Consider the following 25511-nt stretch of genomic DNA (forward strand, 5'->3'; position numbering starts at 1 on the left):
CTGTGGGTGAGGGTCTTCCCAGACATAGAGGAAGCAGGTGAAAAAACAGGTCAGAGGCAGAAATGATACTTAGCTTTGGACAACGTGGGTTTAAGGTGCATGTGGGAGAACGTCCAAGAGGAGAAGAGCAGAAAACAGGCTTGGTCTGGGGCTGCACAGAGGAACTCCATCTGCAGTGGACCCTGGTACTTTAAATCAAAGGCAGGGCTCATTAGCTTCAGTTTACAGATAAAGCTCAGCAAGGTTAAGCAGTCTGTCCATAGGAACACAGCCATCAAGCAAGGACATGAACTGAGATCGGATTTCAAGTTCTGTGGTGTCCGTGACCCCCAAGTCTCGTGCTTATTCCCCTGGCCCAGGATGCTCTAGCTTCTGCAAGGGAAGGGGTGCAAGGGAGGAGAAGGCAGGTGTCTGAGTATGTTTCTGTCTTCTCTCCACGTGTCTTCTGCCTGAAATTGCATTTGCCCAGAACTTGCTGGCAGAGGCATTTCTAGGTGGCTTAGAGATATTGAGAGATGAGGAGAGACTTTTTTTTTTTTTAAATATTTATTTATTTACTTATTTATTTGACTGCGCTGGGTCTTAGCTGTGGCATGTGGGATCTTCAGTGGCGGCATGTGGGATCTAGTTCCCTGACCAGGTATCGAACCCAGGCCCCCTGCGTTGGGAGCGCAGAGTCTTGGCCACTGGACCACCAGGGACGTCCCTGAAGAGAGAGAGGCTCTTGTCTCCTGGTAACCATAAGACCTCAACCAGCACACAATAAGCACGTTGGTGGTTGTCAACATGTGAGGATTTCAACAACCGTGAAGTCCGCTGGGACTAGGCCCAGGGAGGCTGGTGCTATGACCGCAGCCACCTCAGGGACTCAGGAACTGAGGTGCTGGGGACCCCTCCTATCTCCCTCCCTGACCAGCTGCTTCTGTCTTTTGAGTAGGTTCTACCCTAGAGTGAGCTGAGGTCGGAGAGACTGAAGGTTTCCACCATCCTAAAAGTGAGCTGAGTTGAGGCCACCAGGGCCTGGGAGCGGGGTGGAAAGTAGGGTGGTTTCCAGCCCAGTACCCTTGACAAAAATCTTGTCTTAGCCCCAGTAATCACATCCTCAGAGAAGTGTGCCTTGGCTCCCTTCTAAATCAGGCCTTCCAGCCTACTGTCTCTCAGGGTTTTTTTTTTTGGTTGTTTGTTGGTTTTTGGTGCGTGTATTTGTCTCCCTAACTGGATGGCAAGCTCCATAAGACCCGGACAGGGTCTGTTTTGTCTGCTTGGCATGTTCCTAATTCCTGACTCACATTTGTCAAATGAATGAATAAATGAATGAGTACCCCCTAGGATCCAGGCTCTGGGCCTCACAGCAGAGGCAGCTCTTGTCTGTTTACTGAATGTGCTCCAGCGAGCAGAACGTCACTTTCAATTCTGCTATTGATGGTGGGGTCAGGGTGCCCTAAGAGGTTCCTTCCCGCCTCCCCTCCAGGAAACAGATGGTAAAAATGCTTTAAACATTGCTGCTTCCCCTAGCACCCTCTGTGCCCCTATCCTACTCCACCCAGCCGCAGCCCCAGCTCCTTTTTAACTAGGGCTGAAATGGAATCAGCCCAGATGGGCTCTGGTAGTCAGTTCTCCTTCCTTCTAACTCTGGGCACCACCCTGGGTGGGATGAAATTTCTGTATTTTGTGAGCTGTTCCCTCTTCTCTCCGCAAACTTCCCAGCCTTCCTCAATCCTCTTCAACTTGTGCTCAGACTCCTTTTTTTAATACTCCAAAGACCATTTCTCAGGCTGTAACTTAACTTATGGCCCTTCAGTCCAATAACAACACATCCTCACTGTATGCCAGGTGCTGGCTCGGGCAGGGAGTGGGGGTGGGGTACACAGATGAGCATGACATGACCCCGCCCTCTGAGACTCACAGTTTTTGGGTTTTTTTTGGTTTATTTCGGCCACATGTCATGGGATTTTAGTTCCCCAACCAGGGATCGAGCCCAGGCCCTTAGCAGTGAAAGTGCGGATCCCTAACCGCTGGACTGCCAGGGAATTCCCTAGGACTCACAGTTGACTGGAGAAAGCAGACATGCCAGTTATCATCTCAGTGTAGAAGGAAGCCCCATTTAGTTGGAGAACCAGGCCAGGGCTTGGGAAGTAGGTGGCTTTTATGGCGGGCACCTAAAGGGACAGAGGAACCCACCTTTCTGAGAAGGTGAAAGACATTCAGGTGGAGGAAATACAGAAGCAAAATCATACTTGGGCCTGTGTGGGCAAGGACCATGGATGCAGAGCATGGGGGATAACCTGCAGACGCAGGTGAGGGTTGTTCATGGAGGCCCTTCAATGTCAGGTGAGGAGACTGATCTGACTCCAGTGGGCAATAGGGAGCCATTGAAGGTTTATGAGCTGTGGAGTAACAGACTCTGAGCTGTGCTTTAGGAAGGTTAATAGGGATGTGAGGAGGATGCTCTGAGTAGAGGGGAGGCAGGAAGACCAGTTAAAGTGTTGTTCCCTTGGGGAAGGGGAGCACTCATGGGCTGTAAGAGGGCAGTGGCAGTGGGCTAGAAGGAGTCGAGTCTCCTGTGTGGTGACTGGTCTCTCTTAGCCGCCCCCTCAGCCTGAGTTTGGCTTGCCTTCCCCATTTCTCTTTCTGTCTTCTGGTTTTTCCCAGTTTAAGCAAAGAAGGAAATTCACAAACAGCCACAAGCAGCTCCCTCTTCCAGCCTGGCTCTCTCTTGGCCCAGGCTCTGCTTGGCTGGGTCTTAGTATCCTGGACCCGTTTGCAGGGTCTCCGGCTGAGAGATCGCTCTTTTTGCTCCGTCACTGTCTTCAGATGCCCACCCTTGGGAATCAGAAAGCTGTGCTGGAGCAGTTGTTTTGTCAGTGAACCATAGAAGCAGCACTGCTCTACTCCTAGAAGTTGCCCATCACCAAGGGGCCTGCAAAAGGAGGGGGCACCTTGCCCTTCCCCAAGGGAACTCACTCGGAGTAGGCCTACGGGACCCACACTGGTGAAACAACTAGAGACCTGTAGGGGGTTGGAATGTTCTCCCAGCTCAGAGAGGATCGGTGGGCTCTGTCTGCCTCACACAGCTAGTAAGTACAGAAGGTGGGTGGCCTAGGGTTTTGTTTGTCTAGTGCCTCAGACATGGCGCTCGGAGAAGGCAGAGCTGGCATCCGATGTGGGCCCCTGGGCTAGGTCTCTTTGATTTGCAGTGGGGAGTAGTCCACCCAGAGAACTCTGGGGTTTTCTCAGGGCGAGGGGGAGGATGTGATGTCTGGACCCCATTTTCCTTACACCTCCAGGGTTCTGGACACGTAGCTCATTGTCACTGTGAGGTTCATAGCGCCCTCGAGGGGCCAGCGTCCCAGGGGATTCCCAGGCCCCTTAGGGGACGGACTCATGGGGCGTCCGCAACCTCGTAGGTAAAGCTTGCCCGGCCCTCCGGCGGTGTGTGGGGGGGGGCGGGGCTCCAAGCGCCGGGACTCGACCCGGGCACCCGAAAGCCCCCGAGTCCTATCCCTGTCTGACCCGGGACGTGCCATGAGACAACTGATCGGCAAGTTGATGAGCACCTTCCGGAAACAGGGTAAGGGGCGCACAGGGCATCCAAGCGGCCGCTTTGATCCGGCTCCCACCTGTCCCCCCTTCCCCCCGATCTGGGGTCGTCTGGGTGGATGTGATGGGGGACCTCGGGCTCGGAGGGTCCTGAGTGGGGCCTCCCCGCCTGCTCCGCAGTCTCCCCTGCCCCCTCCCCGCCCACTCCTCGGTGGTCGCGCGCTTCGGTGCGCCCAGGGGCGCAGGGCTGGGCGAGCCTCCTTCCTCCGGCTCAGCGCTGTCGCCGGTTTCCTGCGATTGTGACTTCACGCTCGGCTCTTTCCTCAGACCCCTTCTCTTGGCAAGCCCTGAGCGCCCCCGATCTTTGGCACAATCGCTTTTCTGGAAATGTGGAGCGGGGAATGTGGGGCTTAGCTCCCATTTCCACTGTTCAGGAGTGGCGCAGGTGTCTCGGCCCGGTGGGAAAGAAACCTGCCCTGTTGTTTTTTTGTGGGGGAAGGGGGCGGGGGAGCAGAAGTAGTAAGGAGGGGACAGGCCCCCCAGCCTGCTGGAAACACTTGTCTCCTTCCTGGGAGGCCTGGGGGAGCACACAGTCCCCTGGTCATCGGGTTTGGCCCTGACCCTGCCCTTCCCCCGGATGCCTCCAGAACACAAGGTTATCATCGTGGGACTGGACAATGCAGGAAAGACCTCCATTCTCTACCAGTTGAAAGCGACTCTCGGATGGGGGGCGGGGCTGGGCCTTCCCACCAGACTGACAAGCATTTGGACCAATCACCGGAGCCCTTCCCTGCGTTCTCGGGTTCCCCTGTAGCCAGGAGGATTGACTGGAGGAACCTGGTGTGACCTTCCTGGTATAGTGGTCGCTCAGTTCAATGACTTCTCGGCCAGGCCTTCGAATCCTGCTCGGTATGAGCAACCCCACTGCTCCCCTCCGTCTACCCCCGGCCCCTGCCAAACCCGGTTGCGGGCTTGAAGCTGGCCGAACCTGCCCGATGGTCTCCGTGCTCTTCGCTCCCCCTAGCGTCAGGTCTCTCCTTCTAACTCCTGCACCCCAGTCTTGTGTCTTCATTTTCTCCCCCTTCTTCAAACCCAAAACGTAGGGTCAGCTTTGGGTCGGCCTGGTCTCTGTAGCTCCTGGTCTAGCAGAGTCTGGCACAAGTGCTGAGTAATTATCCATCGGAGCTTTTCCCGATATTCACTCTGGATGGCATCTCTCCTGTTTGGAACCTATTAACTTAGGAAAATTTTCCCCTGAAAAAGTAATATATATATATTTTTTTAATTAGAAGAAAAGGGAAATTCAAACAATACAAGCATATATATTGAAAAGTAAGTTTCCCTCTCACCCCTAACTCCCAGTTTCACTTCCCAGATTTTCCAGAGGCATTCCCTACATATAAAAACGTGTGTGTTTTCTAAGTCACTTTAAACAAAGCCCCTTTCTGATGGCCCTCAACTTATGTCTGTCTCCTTTTTCCGATCCCTTGCTACTCAAAGTGTGGTCCACAGACCGGCAGTGTTGGCGTCATCTGGAAGCTTGTTAGAAATGCAAAATGCTGGGTCCTAGCCCAGACCCACTGGATCACAATCTGCACTTTAGCAAGACTCCCAGGTGATTCAGCTGCATACTAAAGTTTGGGGAGACTGCTCTAATAAGTCTCCCCTCTCTGGGGTCCAAGCCAGGCAGGACTTGATCTCACTCCTGTCTGCATTCCCTCATGCCCAGCAGAGGCTCCGTCAACCTGGGCTGAATTGTTCTAAGTTAGATTCAGCCTGACTTAAGGTGGGGGCCAGAGCTGGGAGTGGACTGGGCTGAACACTTGGTACCCTCTCCTGCCTCCCCAGCCTGACGAATGAGGTGGTCCATACATGTCCCACCATCCGTAGCAACGTGGAGAAGATTGTTTTGCAAAAGACCCACTTCTTCATGTGGGACATAGGAGGAGAGGAGGCTCTGCGCTCCGCTTGGAACACATACTACTCCAATGCTGAGGTGAGGAGGGTGCCTGGGCTTGGAGGAGCTGTGTGATATTAGCCAGTCACTTAACCTCTCTGAACCTTGGTTCCCCCATTGTGAGATGGAGACCATAATAATGACCTCCCTGGGTTGTGAAAATTAAATAATAAAACAAGAGCTAATTCAGATGTGTCAAATACTTAATGCAGCACAAAGCCCGTTAAAATTTTTGAATGCTTCCTGGCAGCTTTGTCTGCTTGCTGTCAGCTTTCTGTTTGATGCCTTGGATGGGGTAGGCCCTTTGTCTCTGGGGGCCTTACTTTCTCATTCTGGCAGCAGCAGAATCCAGTGGTTTCATTCCTGGAGTGAGAGCTGATTTCAAGCTCCAGTAGCTCATAGGCTGTGTGGCCAAGGGCAAGATACATCATCTCCCTGACCCTCAGTCTCATAGTCTGTAGGCATCGTAATAGTTCCAGTTCCACAGGGTTGTGGTGAGGCCTAAACGGAGTCATGAAGGCCCAGTGCTTGGCATAACCTCTGGCACACAATCAGAAGTTGTGCTCAGTCCACCCTGGGTCTGGGTAGAAAAGGGAATTCAAATGGGACTAGGGCAGTGAGGTCTTGAGAATGCACAGTTTGTTTTCTGTGGGACTCACATCAGGGCAGAGTACAGTGAGCAAGGAGACACGTTCATTGAAGAGAAAGCCCATCACTCACAACTCGCCTTTGCTGGCCAGTTCATCATCCTTGTGATTGACAGCACGGACCGGGATCAACTGCTGACCACTCTGTAGGAGCTGTATAAGATGCTGGCCCATGAGGTAAGACCCCTGCAGTTGGGAGAGGACCTGGTGTACTAGCTCTGTGACCTCAGCCTACTCACTTAGCCTCTCTGAGCGTTATTCCTAATGCCCCAGTCTCTGAGAACCTCTATCCCAGCAGCTTGGGCAGGCCGAGACTATCCCAGATGAAGGGCAATAACATCCTCAGCACAGCTGATTACAGAAGCCAGAGTTGCAAGTTCAGGTTCTGACCCCACTTCTCACTCATTGTGGGACCCCAGACAAGTTACTTCACCTCTCTAATCCTCAATTTCCCCAAGTATAAACGGGGAGGATCATCAAATTCCTACCTCCTGAGATCATTGTAAGGATTCTATGAGCTGCTGGGAGGCATTCCAGGAGCTGTCGGTGTCACTGGATGTGGTTGTTAGTGTTGGGCAGGACCTCCATCCCCACCCCACCTGGGGAAGCAGGGGAGGTAGGGAGGACTCATGGGGCAATGCGAGGGGGGGCTGGATCCTGGCAGGCTGACTGGGGCTGGGTTCCTCTGTCCATAGGCTCTATGAGATGCTTCCGTCCTGATCTTTGCCAATAAGCAGGACATGAAGGACTCCATGACCACCGTGGAGATCTCCCAATTCCTCACCCTTAGTGCCATCAAAGACCACCCGTGGCACATGGCACATACAGGGCTGCTGTGCCCTCACCGGGAAGAGGTTAATGGCTGTCCCACCTGGACCTCCAGGGCTTGGCCTAACCAGTGGTGCTGACCATCAGAACCTTCTCCTGTCTCTCTGTTGTCAGAATCTGGCTCACAGTTAGCTCCTGGGTCAAGACAGCTGAGCATCTACCCATGGTTAAGATGCTGTGGGTAAGCAGTGAGCAAGACAGGGTCCCTGCTCTCTAGGGGTTTGTTCTAGTGGGGAGAGAGGTGACACTCCACTTAACACAAACATTTTAGGTACTGAGAAGTGCTTGAAGAAAGTGAAATTGAATAACAGGGATGGGTTTGCTTTCGCTCTGGTCGTCAGGGTCCATCTCTACTAGGAGGTGACTTCTGAGCTGAGACCTGAATGAAGAGACAGCCATGGGAAGACCCAGGGGACAAGCCTTCCAGGCAGGAATCTCTCTCAAGTCCTTTTGGCCTTGAGTTTCCTTATCTGTAAAGAGGAGAGTGATTATACCTGTTCCCTCCCAGAGTTCCTATAGAGAATAAATGATATCATTCATTTAACATTCATTGGGCACCTACAGTCCATCCTCCATATCCATGGGTTCCACATCCTCGGATTCAACCAACTGCAGATTGAAAATATTCGAAAAAGAAAATGCCAGAAAATTCCAAAAAGCAAAATTTGAATTTGCCGTGTTCCAGCAATGATTTACATAGCATTTATATTGTATTTACAACTATTTACGTAGCATTTACATTATATTAGGTATTATAAGTAATCTAGAGTTGATTTATAGTATATAGGAGGATATGCCTAGGTTATATGCAAATATATGCCACTTTATATAAGGGACTTGAGTATCCGAGAATTTTGGTGTCTGCGAGGATCCTGGAACCAATCCCCCATGGATATGGAGGAATGACTATACTTTGTGCCAAGCACTGTTCTAGGCACCTGAAAAACAGCAGTGAACAAAGCAGACAAAAATCCCTGCCCTTGTGGAGCTTATTTTCCAGTGGGGGTGGGAAACAGACAATAAATAAGAAAAATAAGAAAAATATACGGTAAGTTAAAAAGTGATAAGTGTAAAGGGGAAAAATCAATAGGAAAGGGAAGTTGGATGTCTGTTGTGGGGAATGTTGCAGTTTTAGATAAGATGTCCAGGGAGGGGCTGCTGAGAAGGTAGCTGCTTAAACACCTGAAGGATGTGAGAGAGCTAGGTCATGGTCCTACAGAAAGGACCTCGAATCAGGCCTGGAGAATTCCCTTTCCTCTTCCCTCTCAAGTGGAGTCACAGCAGGCTGGGGGCCTGGATGCCCAGTTGAAGAAGGGGAGACTTTAGGCAGGCCAGCCCAAGGAACCACACATTTCTGGCAGTGCCCTTGCCAACTCCTGGGTCAGGAGGACCACCTCCCCCAAACCACCATTGGTTCAATTCAATCGGCATTTCCTAAGTAACCCCCATGTGCCAGGCACTGTGCCAAGTGGTACAGACATGACCAAGACTCTACTCCTTCTCTGGGGTTGCTCACAGTGTAATGGAAGAATTTGCTTATGGAGCCTCTTCCCAGGCCTTTGAAGCCACCCTGGTACTGACCCAGTGAAGGAGCGGGTGGGAAGGGGGCACTGGAGCCTTGCCCAAAGACATTGCTAAGGTGGGTCTCCAGACCTCTTCCTCAAAGAAGCCCTCCCTGACTCCCAGACATCCAGAGGCCTCTGTACATCTCCTTTCTAACCTTTATCACAGTACGTAGTTACAGAATTGTTTGATCATTTGTTTAACATCTATCTCCTCTGCTAGACTGTAAGCCCTAGAGGGCATGTCTAGTTTTTCACCAGTAACCCCTAGCACAGTACCTGATACATGGTAGGTACACAGTCCGTTCATATTTGTTAACTGAACACAAAATCGGTTATAAATTTGGTCGCTCCATCAGTCAGCTCTGGGCAGGGGCTGGGGGCTGGGGGGGCCATCATCCTCATGGGATATGCTGATCCTTGCCCTGTTCCTCTGTCCCTGCAGGCTGCCTGCCGGACTTCAGTGGATGCAGTCTTGGGCCACTGTCAACTGATGTCCCAGCCTGAGGCCAACCAGAAACTTTGAGGGTTTTGCATGGACTATGTGGGTGGAAAACCCAAGTGACTATTTGTTATTTTTCTGTGATTCTCTGGTGGGACCAGGGGCAGCTATGGACAGTGAGATTGCCGCTATCCACCCAACCCCCACTGAGGAGCTAGACTGAGCACCGTGAATTGCTGCAGACAGGACAACAGTAAAAGCTGCCCTTCACTCCATGGGAGCAGGTGTCCTTCTTGGAGACACCAGGGAAGCTGTTGGATGTGCTGGGGGATTAGGAAGTGGAGCCCCCTCCCCTCAGCCCTCAATCTCTCTGTAGGACAGAGTAAGAAACCCTGGAATTTTTCTTTATTTCCTAGAACCCTAACCCTAGCCCCCTCACCCCCACTGCAGGTTTCTGGCCCCTTAGACATCTTTGTCCCCTACCCTTTGATCAAAGGAGATTCCAGAAAGGTGAAGGGGTCGGCTCAGGAGAAGGAGGGCAGAGCCAAAAGCTGGGAGGGGAGAGGGCAGAGGACAGGACCTTCTGGCCAGGGACAGTCCCTCACACTGCAGGGAGTTCTACTCCTCGCTCACCCTCCCATTCCCTCTGACCACAGCTTTTGAGCTTTACGCCACACCTTCACTCCCAGTGTCTTTCCAGTGTGAATCCTACCCCTCCCAAATGTCTCAGATTCCTGGAGCATTTGCTTTTCTTGTCTTTTTGTAGTGATTTTTTTCACACTGTATTAGGAATTTTATGAAGGTGTAATAAATGTCATTGAAAACTGCTCACCTCTTATTTCTGCCTGCTTCTTCTGCTTGTGCCTCAAACTGCCTTTTGGTTTTCATACAAAGCTCTCAGGCAGGGGAAATCCACCTTGGAAATGGAGGGGGGCTGCCTCAAGGGTCTATCTGGCTAGGGGACTGGCTCTTTGGTCCTGGGCTCTACAGCTCTCTGCCAGGTGACTGACACCGCCCTTGCCAGGATTTAGAGCTCTGGGCTCTGCCTGGGCCTAGGGGAAAGAGTGGTTTGATGCTAACTCATGTAGGAGGGGAGTAGGGGCCCTTCGGGGTTGGAAAAGCCCAGGGGTCCTATCAAAGCAGAGCTGGAAACAGGATGGAAACCCAGGCTACCCATCTGTGTACAGGGAGCAGTGCTATTACCCCAGAAGACCTGGGATGGTCCTGAGGTCAGTGGGTCTCTTCGCTTCCCAAGTCAGGTAGTGACATCTCTGTGAGAGGCTGGACGTAGATATAGAGGGCTCAGGATTTTTTTAACCTTGTGGTTTCCATAAGGCGTGATTGTGGAGAAAAAACTCAGGAATTCTAAACATCGCCGTTCAGATTCTATGTTCCTTCCATTAGATTATTTTCAAAGAGAAACACAATAGTTCAAAGGTAATATCATCCCCTTATTCCACGGAAACTCATTCTCACGAGTAAGCAGTAGAAGGATGGGGGTATAGCTCAGTGGTAGAGCATTTGACTGCAGATCAAGAGGTCCCCGGTTCAAATCCGGGTGCCCCCTCTCTCAGCAAGACTTTTCGCGTTTTCTTAGTCTTGGCAATGCACATGTTGAAGTTCCCTTACAAACGCGAGGGGAAGGATCCTCAAGCACTGCTGACCCGTTTTGCAGTCGGGCGAGGGTGGAGTCCCCGGCCCGGCCAGACCCCGCCCTCAGTCTGTTGGTGGATTGTAGGAAGGCCCACTCTCGTAATGGTAGGGCGGAGGCGGTAGCACCCGCAGGTGGCCTTGCCCACGGACCCCAATTGCTGTTGGGAGCAAGAGAAGCTGAGTCTCTAAGGGCCGGGCTCGGGCTGGGGAAGCAAGGCCGAGAGGAGTCTACGAGAGCGTGTAGGATGGAGAAATGGGCGCCAAGAGAAACGCTAAGGGAACTCTAGCAGGGCAGGAAAGGGGGACCCAGGCCCAAAGGAAGGCCCTTGAAGTGAGGAATCTCTAGGGACTTCCCCTCCCACATTCCCAAACTGCAAGTTTCTTACATCATTAGAATTCTTTAGTTCAGAGCTTCAGGAAACAAACCCTGCACCCAGATGAGTAATCTCTTGAGATTCATTTTCTCTCCATCGCTTGTAAACATTGGACCTCCCTTCTGTTCTTGCGCCCAGCACAGCGCCTGCGCCAGAGAAGCACTAATAAGTCATCTGTGTGTCTCTGCCAGCAGAGGGGGTATAGCTCAGTGGTAGAGCATTTGACTGCAGATCAAGAGGTCCCCGGTTCAAATCCGGGTGCCCCCTCGCCGGCTTTTTAAGGCACCGAACTCCGATTCTCCAACAACAATTCTCTTTACAGCTTTTTTTTTTTTCTTCCACAATTGTGTGTTGACATTTCCTTCGCCACCTCTATTTTGGGCAGATGAGGAGCGGCGAGAGTACAAAATACAGGAATTCTAAAGCAGTGGCTCTCAAAATGTGGTACCGAGAACAGCACCACCACCTGGGAACGTGTTAGAAATGAGGATTCTCGTCCCTATCTCTATTGAGCTTGGGGGTGGCGCCCAGAAATCTGTTTTAATAAGCCCTCCAGGTGATTCTGATGTATACTCAAGTTCTAGAAGCTTACATTAAAAAAAATGACAGGTCGTTTGCTTCTAATTATTTCCAAGTTGCTGTTTCAGCCTGAGTTCTTATTAAGAGACCTTTTAAAACAGACCGCGGGGCATCCCGGACGGGGGAATGTACAAAGAAATCAGTGCCGGAGCTGGAATTTCGTCCTGGGACCTCTCACCTTGACCTCTCGAAAGGTAGGGGCAAAGACTTGTGAACCTGTCCGGCTGGAGTAGGAGGTCGCGGGCAGCTCCAGGCCAGGACCGCAAAAGTGAGGAAAATCGCAGAACAGGCGCGATGCGGCTCGTCATGTGCCCACTAGAGGGCAGCAAGAAGTTACAGCTGGAAGCAGCAGTCTTTTTGATCCTGAGTCGGCAAAATAGCAATTTAAATAAGACAACAAGAAGAACTTACAGATAGGCCTTGTCTTGTCCCATTGTGATTGAATAGAGGGCTTAGGACTGGAGGAGGTCGCTTCTGGGACCCTGGGTCCTGAGGAAGGAGGAACTGGGATTCTGAAAGATTAGAGAGTCTTTAGGACCCCAGCCCCGTATATGTCAGGGCGCCCCCCTCGCCCCTCTATCTCCCTCCACCCAGCGCTCGAGTTTCTTGCCGTCGTACGAAGTAGGTCGGGGAGGGAAGAGGCACCTCCGTGTCCTGACCTGATTCCCTGCCGTCTATTAAATCTCCTAAATTGCAGGTATTTTATTCTGTTGTGGTCGGAAAAAAAAGGGGGGGATCTATCCCCAGAGCCTGCTATAAGGTGGTGGCAGTTGGGGTGAGACATTTCCTTGCTCTGGGACTGGCTTTGAAGATTGACTGGGTCGGGCCCTGAGGAGGTCTGGGGTCCCCGGAGAGGAGGGTGGCCTCGGTTACCTTCTGGGGGTGGGAAGGGGTCCAGGTTATTTCAAAGTAGGGGTGAGCCAGGCCCCCTCCACCTCCATGTCTGCTGGGCCGGGGGGCAAGACAATGGGGACAAGACAATTGTCTGCTGGCAATGGGGGATGGGGGTGGGATAAAGTGGAGAGGAGCCACGGGAGGGCGTGGAATTCAGGCCTCTGCTGCAAGGGGAGATTCTGGGGTGGGGGTGGGCATCAGAAACCCACGCAACTCCGTGGAACAGCCCAGAAAGTCGGGAAGCCTGGTGGAGCTGGTTCGGGGGTGGGTGGTAGGAGCTCATGGTCCGAGGAAGAGGTCTGGCCTCTCGAGCCTTCTCTCCACCGCTTTCCCCCGGGGAGTCAGGAGGGGAAGGGAGGCAGTAGCTAAGGTGCGGTGTGGGGGTAGCTGATGCACTTCGGGGGTTCTTCCAGCCCGAGGGTCCCCCGCCCTGTCCCCCTCCTGCGTCCGCTGCCCCCCCTCCCCCCGCCTTGGGAGCGGCCGCGGGAGCTCGCGGGGAGCGCTCGGGCAGGGCTGGGAGGGCTGGGGAAGCCTCGGGGAGAGCTCTGGAGGCGCCGCGCCCCCCCCCCGCCCCGCCCCGCCCCCTCCCCTCCCCGGTCCCCGCTCAGGGAGGCCGCTCTGCTCGCTCGCCGCCCGCTGGCGCTCCGCCGCTCTCGCCGCTCTCGCCGCTCTCGCCTCCCGCTGGCGCTCCGCCGCTCTCGCCGCTCTCGCCGCTCTCGCCGCTGTCGCCGCTCTCGCCGCTCTCGCCGCTCTCGCCGCTCTCGCCGGCCGCTGGCGCTCCGCCGCCGCTCCGCCGCCCACCCCTCCGCCTGCCAGCCCGGGGGACCGCGCCGCCAGAGCCCGGCCGGGGCAGCTGCGGGCCGGGGGCGGGCCCTGGCCCCCACCATGCGGGCCGAGCTCTGGCTCCTCGTGCTGGTGCTCAGGGAGGCTGCCCAGGGGCTGAGCCCCCAGCCCGGAGCAGGTAGGACTGGCCGGAGTTGGCTGGGGTGGATCGGGGCGGGGGTCGGGGGGCAGGTAGGCGGGCGTGGGCATGGGCAGGTACCGGCAGGCTGGCGATGTTTGGGGCGCCGGGGGTCGTGTCCGCGGGAGGCCGGGCGCCCTGTGGACTGTGGCAGGTGGACAGGGACCCCACTTTTCTAAACACACAGGGTGTATGAGTGAGGGAGGAAGCGTCAGACACTGATGCCCCGATCTCTCCTTCCCTCCTGGAGGGACACTGGAGGGACCCTAGTAGAGGGGGGATCTATAAGGCAGTGGGCTCTGGCCCCAAAGGGGGCAGTGGGAGAGACATAGGGACCCCTGGTCACACCGGATGAGGCTGAATTCTGATGAGATGCGGAGTCTGGGGTGCCTCCTGTCCCAGTTTTTCCTCCTTTTTCTTTTCCCTGCCCCCACTCCCAAGCTGACCCAGGCTGGGGGCTGGGTGGGAGCAGCCAGGAGGATGGAGGAGACCCAGCATCTTTCCTCCAACAAGGGCAGTAGGGGCCAAACGCCTTCCTCTCTCCGTTTGGTACTTGGAGAGCAGGGCCCAGAAAGAAGTAACTTGCCGCTCCCCACCCCCAGCCTCCAGGTTCCTCCTGTCACTCCTGCGCTGCTCTGCCCTGGTGGTCCTTCCTTGGCCTTTAGCTTCTCTGGCTCTAGATTGGGGGGTGGGGGTGTCCTATCTTGCACGCTCCTCTTCCACACAGCAGTTCTCTACAATCATCACTCTCACCTGGAAGTCCTTTCTGAGATCTACCTTGAGTCCCTCCTGTTACAAAAGGAGAACCATTTTTCAACAAGTAATTTTACATTCTCCTCTTTCCTCCTCATGTACATAGAACTTCTCTGGGGTTGGGGAGGTGGGTAATTGCAGTCAAGCCTCTTGAGAGAGAGAATTGGGAAGATAGTGCTCCATGCCTCACTGGCATACATGTCCCCCAGATGGGATGCAGCAGGTGGAGGGTTTGGCGAGGGGGATGCTGTAGGTGGGCTGCTGTGTCTCAGGGGTGTGCTGGCATCAGGCAAAGCGTCAGTGACAGTGTGCTTGACTTTAATGATCCCTGAATGTAGCTGAGACAGGCCTGGGTCCCTGTTGAGAAGGAGGGTGTGGGCAGAGGACAGTGGAAGCTGATATGGCAAGAGGCTGCTGGTGAAGAACCACCAGTTTTCAGAGAGACCACGCAGAGAGTGGCCAGAGACTTGGTTTCTAGTCCCAGCATCTCACTTGCTGTGTGACCTTGAGCAAGTTACTTTCCTTCTCTGGGCCTATTTCCTCCCTTATAAAGTGAGGCTGTGGGCAAAATTTTTAACTCTTGGTGGTGGGATTATGAGAGATCTTTTTTCTTTTTTAATGTTTGTCTTTCCTTTTCAGATTTGTTAGGATGTGTATGGGGTAATTGAAAACAATCTTTTAGATCTCAATATGAAAAGGAATGGGTTGGACAGGTCAATTTTTGAGGTCCTTTGCAAACCCAACCTGGTGGGATCTTCTGAACTTAGGATGTGACTGGGTGGATGAGAGATGGCTCTGAAGCTGACTGAGTTGGGAGAACCATGGAGTGGGTTGGGGAAGGGGGCATTGGGAGGAAACAAGGATGTGCTGGGCCATGGGGGCCAGACCCAGGCCTGGCTGAGGGCTGCCTCTTCAGAGTTGGGTTGGAAGAGTAGATACCCTGGGAGGTCAGAAAGAGGGGGCAGACAGAGACTTGAATCACATCTCTCAGTAGAGGACACCCTGTCTCCTCGGCTTTGACAGAGATTCAGCCAGGAGAAATGGACTTTCTCTGTAGCAGGAGAGATTGGTTAGACCTAAGGAAACTCTAAGAAGCCAGCAGGGGCAGCTGTTACTCCCAGTGCTGTGCTTTTTTCACAAGGGAAGGCTGGATTTGAGGGGGGCCCTGTGTGGAGGCAGAGGGATGTCTTCTGGGGAGAACAGATGTGGGGTGGGACATTCTGGGGGAGGGTTGCTCCGATTGGTGGTGGAGCCCTGGTGACGGTGAAAGGGCAGCTGGGAGCTGCACCTGAGGGGCGCTGCCATCCAGCCCCAAGGCTCCAAGTCCTCCGCGCTGCGGTGGGGATGGGCTCAGGAGGGAGTTGAGATCTCCCCTCCCGCTTGATGAATTGGCTTGTTTAGTGGAGCCTTGAAACTTCGTCTATCATTAAAATGGGAGCAGGAGAAAGACGAGTGACCCAAAGATATAGTCAGGTGGTGGGCGAGGCCAGCAGAGGCTGATAGACAGACAGATGGACAGACAGGAAGATACTGGGGTGCACAGGGGGAGCGTGGGGGTGGTGGCACTCAGGGTCTGGTCCAGGGGAAACCGGAAGTGCCTACAGCAGACAGAGAAGGAAGAGGCAGCTGGACGTGACTTCCTGGCTGTCAGGAGACCAGGGCCAGCACCGACCCCTGGTGACCCTGGCAACTTCCTCCTTTCTCTGACCCTTGGTTTCCCCATCCATAAAATGAGGTTTGGACCAGATTGCCTCTAGGGCCCCTTGAAGCTATGACTCTGCTTCCGGCCTCCTCCTTGCTCACCAGGGACTTCCAAGCAGAGCGAGACTGAAATCCAGATTTCTCACAGTGGCCGTCGGACAGCCCCTCCCCACCTCCACCCCTGCTCTCGCTCTGCCTGTGGCCATCCCCCTATACCCTCTGGCTGCTGTCCCCTGGGATCTGCAGGTATCGGGCTTCTCTTCGTCCAGGTCTCCATCAGCTCAAGGGCCGCCTCTCAGAGACGCTCACCCTGAGGGCTCTGTCCAGAGTAGCAACAATCCCCAACCCTCTCGCCCTTCTGTTTCCCTCACAGCCCTTCTCGCTACCTCCCGTTGTCTCATTTGCTGAATTACTCATTTTTTGTGTCTCTCCCGACTAGAATCTTCATGGGCACGGGGGTTGTGTCTGCCTGTTCCCTGTTGCTGCCCCAGCACCCAGCACGGTGCCTGGCACACAGTAGGGTCTCAATAAACACGTACTGAGTGAGTGAATGAATCAGAGGGGGTCACAGACCCCAGTCTGTCCCTTTGAGAGAAACTCAGAGAGGCAAACTCTTCTTTTCTCCTCTCCTCCCCTCTTTTCTTCTGAGCTACTGGCCATCCCTCCCTGCCCCTTCCTCATGCCTCCCTCTCTCTCCCCAGATCAGGGTCCTCAGTGGGTCTCTGCCTGCCAGCAGGAGGGGAGAGGGTGCAGTTGGGGGCTTTGTAACTGAGGGGCAGGATTTCAGCTCAGGGTCTGGAGCCTTCCCCGGGCCCCTCAGAAAGTTGGTCCTCATGTGAAACCCAGGAAAGGCAGGAGGACTCTGCTGGGTGCTTTGTGCACATTATTTTATTTAAGACTCAAAATGACTCGCCCGATGTAGGTTTTATCATTTCCATTTTCCAGAGGAGGAAACTGAGGCTTAGAGAGATTATGCAATTTGTCCAAAGTCATAGTCAGTAGGCGATAGATTCAAAGTTCAATCTCAAGCTTGTCTGATTCCAAACCTGTGCTTTTATTGCTGTGATACCACAGGGAAGGTTTCTGGTGAGGCTGTGCCATGAGGGGAGGGTCTTTTCAACCCTGTGGGTTGCAGGTACTCAGGACATTTAAGGATGCCTTCCTTCCTTCCTCCCTTCCTTCCTCTCTTCCTTTCTTCCTTCCCCTCTTCCTCCCTCCCTCCCTTCCTCCCTCCCTTCCTCCCTCCCTCCCTCCCTTCCTTCCTTCCTTCCTCCCTTTCTTCCTCTTTTCCTTTCTCCCTTCCCCTCTTCCTTCCTCCCTCCCTCCCTTCCTCCCTTCCTTCCTCCCTTCCTTCCTCTCTTCCTTTCTCCCTTCCCCTCTTCCTCCCTCCCTCCCTCCCTTCCTCCCTCCCTCCCTCCCTTCCTTCCTTCCTTCCATCATCCATGTGTGCTTGATGAGCATCTGCTCTATGTCAGGCACCTAGAGCCTGTGGTGGCACAGGTAGCAGCAATGTGTCAGGATCAGGGCTGGGATGGTGCGTGTAGCATTTGGGGTGAGGGGCAGAAATGTCAGAGGAGGCACTGGGAAGAAGTGACATCTCATGAGACTTGAAGGATGAGCAAGAGCTCATCAGGAGAAAGATTTATTTATGGAGCAGAGTGATCTAGGATGGGAAAATTGCATGTGTGAAGCCTCGTGGCCAGAGAGAGTAGGGCTGCGTCCTGCAAAGGGCTGTAGGAAGATGGGAGGCTGGAGAAGCCAGCAGGGATCCTGTCATGAAGGGGCTCAAGTGCTGAGTGGAGGGGCTGGGCTTTCAGCCGAAGGGTCATGGCGAGAGGGGAGCATGGGAGAGACGGAATGAAGTTTGTCCTCTGGGCAGGATGCTCTGGCAGGCGTGTGGGAGACTGGCCCAAGGGCATTAAGGGTGGGGGCTGAAGTTGCCACCAGGAAAGAGGTGACGGTGGCCAGGACTGAGTGGTGGCCATGAGGCTGGAATGGCAAGCTTGTGTGATGCGTGGGATGAAGGTGGCTTGGCCCAGACGCTGGGATTGCGTGACCAGGCCTCGTGAAGTCAGCCTGTTGCTTCTTGCCCTGGAGCAGGGCAGGGGCACCAGAAGAGGGTTGGGGCACTACCACTGGGCTGTCCCCCTGCATTCCAGGGGCTACAGTCTGCCAGAGAAGCTCCCAGGTTCGGACCCAATGGCACCCAGTGCATTCTGCCCTGGGGCTGCCCCTGCACCTTAGGACACAGCCTGGCATTGCCGGTCACCTCTTGTACTTCGTGTGGTCTGAGCAGAGCCGGCACTTTTTCTGTGCCTGAGTGCAAATCCTGTGCTGGACTAGTTGTGTGACCTGGGGAGATTCCTTAGTGTCCTCGTGGCTCAGTTGCCCAATCTGTAAAATAGATCTAAGACTAGCACCTCTCTCATGGGGTGACTGTGGGGATTAAATGAGTTAGTGGGTTTAAAGCCTTTGGAAGAGTACCAGCACAGAGTAAGCATTCTCTAAAAGTCAGCTGTTATTTTTATCATTACTGTCACTATTGTGACATCCCACTAGACTGTATGCTACTTAGGGCCATGGGTGGTGGAATGGATGAATACGTGACTAGCGTATGCTCTGGAAGCCTCTTGCTGGGAAGAGGGAGCTCTCCAGTGCAAGGCAGAAGGCAGAGCAGGGGGTGGCTGAGGGTTGGATAGGTGTGTAACATGTGTGTGAGCCTGCAGGAGGAGGGCCCAGGCCTTCAGGCAAGTGTGCGTGTGCATGTGGGCCCCTACACACACACGTGAGCAACCAGCTGTGTTGGGTCCTTCTGCAAGCGGAAGAGGTGATGTCCCATCCTAGCCAACTGGGAGGGGGCAGGGTGTCGGGGGTTGGGAGGGCAAGATTCAGGGTTAGGACAGAGTAGGGCAAGGTTCCTCGGCAACCTCCCTCTCTGTCCCTCGCCCCTGTCTCCTTCCTGGACACTTTGCCTCTGGTCCTGACCCTGAGCATCCCTGTTTATATCATTAACTTTTTTTTTTTTAATTCATTAATTTATTTATTTTTGGCTGCGTTGGGTCTTCGTTGCTGCGTGCGGGCTTTCTCTAGTTGAGGTGAGCAGGGGCTATTCTTCCCTGTGGTGCACGTGCGGTGGCTTCTCTTGTTGCAGAGCACGAGCTCTAGGCGCACAGGCTTCAGTAGTTGTGGCATGCGGGTTCGGTAGTTGTGGCTTGCGGGCTCTAGAGCGCAGGCTCAGTAGTTGTGGCGCACGGGCTTACTTGCTCTGCGGCATGTGGGATCTTCCCGGACCAGGGCTCAAACCCGTGTCCCCTGCATTGGCAGGTGGATTCTTAACCACTGCGCCACCAGGGAAGCCCCTCCCTGTTTAAAAAACCTTCTCATTTATGTTTCTTCCTTGATGCCCATGGTGGCCTGTGCCATAGGCATGATTGTCATCCCCATGTTTGTGATGAGGAAACTGAGGCTTAGAGAGGTAAACTGATGGGTCCAAGGTCACACAGGTTGTGGTGGCAGGTGTGCCCTCCCTGGCCCCAGCTCTGGCTGGGCCCCTCTCCCTGCCCTCTCCCCAGGCCTCAGGCCCCCACCGTCCAGGCTCCCTCCTCTCTCGGTTGCAGGACGGTGATGCCTGCAGATCCCCAGCATCCCTTTCTGGGCCAGCTGAGCTCCTCTACTTGCTCTGCACATGCTCCTTTCCTGTTTTGGCTCCTGCCCAGGCCTGAGGGCTGCTTGCAGGAGGACCCAGGGAGCTGGGCAGACCAGCCCAGCACAAATAGTTCTGCCACCAGGGGCAGCTGTGGGCCCCACCCGAGAGCGGCAAGACAGCGCTGGCTTGCGGTCTGGGCTACAGGCAGGCTGCCTTCCCAGCACTGGGCTCAGGTCCATCTCAGCCAGTGGGCATCTTGGGGAAGGGGTCTGGAGACCACCCTCTCTCCATCTTTTCCAGAGCATCTGGTTGCGATTAGGGGCAGGGGAGTGAGAGGGGGCCAGCAAGGATCCAGCAGGCGCCAGCAGCCAAGAATGACTTAATTGGATAAAATGTCTAATGACAAACCAGAGCCCCACAACAGGGTCCTGGCCCCAGTCCCAGGCCTGGTCCTGGGCAAGCCTTTTCTCAACCTCTGTTCTTGATGGCTCCTAAGTTACCTCCAGTATAGTGTCCTCAATTATGCAGTGATTGAGCACCTACTGTTTGCGAGGCACCGAGGATACACATTTGCGGAAGGTGGGAGGGTCCTGTGGGAACTCAAGTCTACCAGGGAGACAGGCACAGTTAGACCACCAGCAGATGCTCTAGGAGAGAGGGCTACATCCAGGAGCTCTGGGGAGGGTTTGGGGCAGGTCGAGGTGGAGAAGGGCATCTGACACAGTGCAGGCCTGAAACTGATGGAGATCCCAGGGAATGTCACCTCCACCCGTCTGGTGGTCTGTGTCCCATATACACGTCCATAGTAGGTGTGGCAATTGGAGAGACCGTATAAGACACATCTTTGGGGGCATAAATCTTTCTGAAATGGAAAAGCATGGTTTCTGTGTCATTTGGAATAAATTTAATGACCTAGAGGGAACTGGAGAGAGCATCAAGTCGAGGAACGGCTGCTAGATGGCCTGTGTGCAGCCACTCTCCAATCCTGTGCCCGCAGCAGACATTGCTAATTGATCATGACAACCTTTCCTGCTAAACACAAATGGAACCTCAGAATTCTTCACAATTAGAGTGCTCCTGGCTGTCACTAATCGATTGGAGATGGCCTTTGAGATGAAACCTATATGCCATCATTGATGGTGTCTAAGCTCCTTGTTTCATGGGGAAAGTGACTTGCCCAAGGTGTTTGAAGGTAGTGATGAGACTAAACAGTGGTCCCCACTATGGAGACTTCTTCGACTGTCACAACCTGGGAGGAGGTGCTACTGGCATCTAGAGGGTAGAGGCCAGGGATGCTGCTAAAAAATCCTGCAATGCATAGGACAGTCCTCCACAGCAAAGAATTATCCAGTCCAAAATGTCAGTAGTACCAAGGATGAGAAGCCCTGAACTAAAAGAACTCTGCTCTCTGGCTTCTAGTCCCTGGAGTCCCCTGGAAGGTGAGATTATGTGCCATTTCTGGTAGAGAAATAGGGAACTGGTTTGGAATGTTCCAGAACAATTGTTCTCACCCTTGTCTGCCGTGTTAGGTCCAGGTCGTCTCAAAAGCTCCCCGGGGGATCATTTAAGAATCCTCACGCACAGTCCACACCACAGACCAATTATATCAGAATCTCTGGGGTGGAACCCAGACACCAGGAACTTTTAAAACTCCCCAGATGATTCCAGTGAGGTTGAGAATAATCACCCCTTTGGGGGCAGATAAGGGAAACTTATCTCCATCCCTACCTGCTGTATGACCTTCTTTAACCTCTGTGAGCTGCTGATTCCTGTCTGCAAAATGGAGAGCATCATATCTACGGTGGAGGGCTGGAGTGAGGGCTGCAAGTGTTACCTGTGCAAAGTGTGTGGCGTGGAGCTCAGTGCATGTTGGGTATCTCCTGCCCTGATAATCAGTGTCCCCAGAGTCAATGATGGCATGGGAATCAGGGCTTCCGCAGAGTGAGTGGGCTGGTCCCCCTCCAGGGCCTTCACTCTGACTGTCAGGACTCAGCTTTCTGTCCCCTCCTCCCAGGTCAGGATGCAGGCCGAGGCTCTGGAGGGGCCGTCCAGGGGACCACCATGCAGGGCTGGAATCGGAGAGCCCGAGAGATCCCTGGCCAGGTGTCGGAGCCGGACAGGACTCAGCTGAGCCAGGACCTGGGTGGGGGCACCCTGGCCATTGACACACTGCCGGATAACGGGACCAGGGTGGTGGTAAGTGCTGGAGGGACATGGAGGGGGAGGGAATTGGCAGTGGGGGGCCCCCCAGGTGCCCCATGTACACTTGTCAGACACACAACTGTAGCCTTTGGGGTTGGCCCTGGACGTCGGTGTGGAGAGGGGGCTCCCTGGAGAGGGGATGGAAGCGGGGTCAAGCCTGGGTCATAAAATCTTAGCATCTCAGAGCTTCATAGGCTTGCCTATCTCCTTGTGGACCCAGAGAGGTGAAGTGACTTGCTCAAGGATGCACAGCATGTCCACAGGGTTCCTGACACTGGACTCTTCCACTTCTTAGGGCCTCCACTAGAAGCTGAATGAAGGTGGCATTATTAGTCACATCCGGCTGCCAGCTCTGGCCCCACCCCGACCTCATTTCTGCACCATCTACAGACCATGTGGCTCCAAAGGGTTAATGGTACAGAGGCTCTGGCTGCTCAGCCTCAGGGCAGGGCACTCTGAGTGGAGGAAGCAATTAGGGTGATGCTGCAGGAGAAAACCTCCTCTGCCTGGGGCAGTTCTGGGGATGGCAATGCAGGGAGGAACTGGCCCCTTGTAGAGCTGGCCCTGCTCCCCAGCTGGCTACCTGGGAGGCTCATGGGGGCCTCTGTGTCTGTGGGAGAATCTGTAATCGTGTGTGTGTCTGAGGGTTATTGTGTATTATGTACATTTTCCTGTGCGTCTGTCACCATGAGCTGCTGTGTCTGAGATGAGTGTGTGTGTGTGTGGGTGTGTGTGTGAGACCGTGTGAGTGTGAATGTGCCCATGGCTGTGTGTGGAGGCGCCCATGGCTGCCGGGGAAGAGGGTGGATTCTCAGGATGCAGAAAAACTATGAAAGGAGAAGCAACAAGAGGATGGGCTTCGTGGCATCTCTTTATTTTATGTTTAGTAACTAATTTTTTAAATCCAAGAAGCGCATGCAGTCAAAAAGGCCAAATAGTGCTAAAATCAGAAAACAAAACACATCAGTCCGCCCCTCGCCTCCAGACCTGCCCACCCCTCTCTCAGAAAGTGTCACTTTGGGCACCTTCTCCTGGCGGTCATCTCCATATTTCTAAGTAATTCGCTCACACTGCTGCCTGTCGATAAATCCATTTAGACATTATCTGTTGATTGCCTGTTGTGTCGATGAAGAGTGCCTTTTATATACTCCCCCAAGCGTGGTTTAACGCTCTCAATATAACTGTTAAATCCATATGCTCTGCTTTTTATCATAATCAGGTAAATATTGTTCACCACTAATCCAATCAGGGTAATATCATTGTTTACTTTCTTGCATCATTTTTGCTTTTCCTGCCCCCAATCCCCACCTACTTTCTTAGTTTTTTGTACTTACCATGGCTATGTATTCTTTTTTTTCTTAATTAATTAATTTTTGGCTGCATTGGGTCTCCGTTGCTGCGTGCGGGCTTTATCTAGTTGCGGGGAGCGAGGGCTACTCTTCGTTGTGGTGCACGGGCTTCTCATTGCAGTGGTTTCTCTTGTTGCGAAGCACAGGCTCTAGGTGTGCGAGCTTCAGTAGTTGTGGCACGTCGGCTCAGTAGTTGTGGCACGCAGGTTTAGTAGCTGTGGCTCGTGGGCTCTAGAGCGCAGGCTCAGTAGTTGTGGCGCACGGGCTTAGTTGCTCTGCAGCATGTGGGATCTTCCTGGACCAGGTCTCAAACCTGTGTCCCCTGTGCTGGCAGGCAGATTCTTAACCACTGAGCCACCAGGGAAGTCCACTGCTATATATTCTTAAACATCCATTGGCCTCAAATATAATTTTTGGTGTGGTCAAACCTGTCAGTTTTTTTTTTTTTTCTTTTTTTTGGAAACCTCTCAGCCATCGTCATCCTTCTCCAACCTGGCCGGGTGCTCGCCTGCCTGCCCACAGCCATCCTGGGACCTCCCTCTCCTTCATCCTGGAACTCCCTTATCTCTCTCCTTGCTAGGCACCCTGTTCTCTTGACCCTGTGTCTTTTCTTTCCTGCTTCATTCCCTTGTTTGTTTAGCTTTCTGAGAAAGGTTACAGAAGAGGAGAACTTGCACATCTGAAAATGCCTTTATTGTATCCTCACACTTGATTGATGGTTTGGCTGAATATAGAATTCTAGATTAAAAATAATTTTCCTTCACAAGTTTGCAGGCATCTCACATGGTCTTCTGGCTTCTGATGTCACCATTGAGAGGTCTGATGTGCTTATGCCCGATCTTTGTAGATGCCTGCTTTCCCCTCCTCTGGAAGCTTTCAGGGGTGTTCCCTTAACCCCAGCATTCTGAAAGTGCCTGTTCTGGCTCTTTCTCTCTCACTGCGCTGGACACTTGATGGACTGTTTCAACCCAGAGACTTATATTCACCAGTTCTGGAAAGTCTTCTTGTTTTATTGCTTTGATCATCTTCTCTCTACGTACTCTCTTCTTTCTACCAGACCCCTCAATTAGATGTCCATCTCGGGGATTGATCCCCAAACTTTCTTCTCTCTTCTGTTTCTATCCCTTTGCATTTTTTGTTGTCTATTTGTTAGTTTGCTTGTAATTGTTGTTGTTGATCCACTTTCTGGGAGATTTTCTCAACCTTATTTTCTTAATGTTACTGATTTTTTTTCTACTATCATATTTTTCATTTCCAAGAGCTGTTTATTCTTTTCTGATCATTTCTTTAAAAAAAATAGCCTCCTATTGTTCTTGTGTCATGGATGTAATAGCTTCTCTCTCTAAGGATATTTTTAGAATTTTAATATCTTTTCCTGCATCATTTCTTTTCTTCCTCCCTCCCTTCCTCCCTTCTTCCCTTCCTCCTTTCCTCTTTTCCTTCCTTCCTTCCTTTCTCTCTCTCTCTCTCTCTTTCTTTCTTTCTTTCTGTTTAATGCAGGGACAGTATACACAGGAGGGCCAGATGTGGGCAGGGTGAAGGAAGAGAAGACGTTAGGAAAAGCTGCAGCAGGGAGCAGCTAAGACCTCTACACGTAAGCCTGAGCTGGCAGGGAGGGTTGTTGCCCAAAGCAGCAAGAGCTGTGATGCCTCTGCAGGAGGGGTGCTGGACAGGGGCTGTACCAGTGGGGGTGGGAGACGGACCAGGGCCAGCCTGCAGCCTGGTGCGGAGGGAGCAAGGTAATACATTCTCTGAACTCTCTCTCTTTCTGCATCATTTCTGTGACTTATCTTTCCTGTTACCTCGTCCTCAGACGTGGCTTGGCCCCATTACTGATCCTGTCTTTATTTAAAATGTTGATCTTTTGTTCATCATGGATTTTCTGCATCAATTTAACTAATTTGATTTAAAAATATATGGCATTAAAATATTCTCTCGATGACTGAGTTTGTAGGTGCCGCTTTTTAAATGTTTTTATTTTTTAAAAATTTTATTGGAGTATCGTTGATCTACAATGTTGTGTTAGTTTTAGGTGTACAACATAGGGATTCAGTTATACATATACCTATATTCATTCTTTTTCAGATTCGCTTCCTATATAGGTTATTACAGAATATTGAGTACTATACAGTTGGTCCTTGTTGGTTATCTATTTTATATGTAGTAGTGTGTGTATGTTAATCCCAACCTCCTAATTTATCCCTCCCCCCCACATTTCCCCTTTGGTCACCATAAACTTGTTTTCGAAATCTGTGAGTCTGTTTCTGTTTTATAAATAAGTTCTTTTTGTTGGTGCCACTTTAAATGTTACACCCGAGGTCAGTGCCTCCCTCGCCTCACCCTAATCCCGGCCATGAAGGGGAGCCATTCACTTCCCATCCTGCCCTGTCTTCTCCATCCTGCAGAACCAAGGAGCCATGGTG

At 52.8% G+C, this 25511-nt stretch overlaps 2 protein-coding genes and 2 non-coding genes across 4 annotated transcripts in view; all 4 read left to right on the forward strand.

Annotated features, from left to right (window-relative positions):
- The first annotated feature begins 3454 nt into the window (after positions 1-3454).
- Positions 3455-9449, forward strand: ARL5C (ADP ribosylation factor like GTPase 5C). The gene is given in 7 exon segments (XM_061176115.1): positions 3455-3571; positions 4188-4248; positions 5389-5536; positions 6238-6321; positions 6840-6953; positions 6955-6998; positions 8980-9449. Coding segments are annotated over 7 exon segments (546 nt in total). The 5' UTR covers positions 3455-3525; the 3' UTR covers positions 9029-9449.
- Positions 9450-10471: 1022 nt separating this feature from the next.
- On the forward strand, positions 10472-10543 carry TRNAC-GCA (transfer RNA cysteine (anticodon GCA)). The gene has a single exon. It is a non-coding gene; the product is annotated as a tRNA-Cys (tRNA).
- Positions 10544-11198: 655 nt separating this feature from the next.
- Positions 11199-11270, forward strand: TRNAC-GCA (transfer RNA cysteine (anticodon GCA)). The gene has a single exon. It is a non-coding gene; the product is annotated as a tRNA-Cys (tRNA).
- A 2091-nt stretch (positions 11271-13361) lies between these two features.
- PLXDC1 (plexin domain containing 1) overlaps positions 13362-25511 on the forward strand; it is a 60780-nt gene continuing 48630 nt past the window's right edge. Inside the window, exons 1-2 of the mRNA XM_061176173.1 lie at positions 13362-13437; positions 21552-21733. Of these exons, the coding sequence (XP_061032156.1) occupies positions 13362-13437; positions 21552-21733 (258 nt within the window). The remainder of the gene's footprint in view (positions 13438-21551; positions 21734-25511) is intronic.

Source organism: Eubalaena glacialis, chromosome 19 (genome assembly GCF_028564815.1).
Source record: "Eubalaena glacialis isolate mEubGla1 chromosome 19, mEubGla1.1.hap2.+ XY, whole genome shotgun sequence".
Taxonomy (NCBI): Eukaryota; Metazoa; Chordata; class Mammalia; order Artiodactyla; family Balaenidae; genus Eubalaena; species Eubalaena glacialis.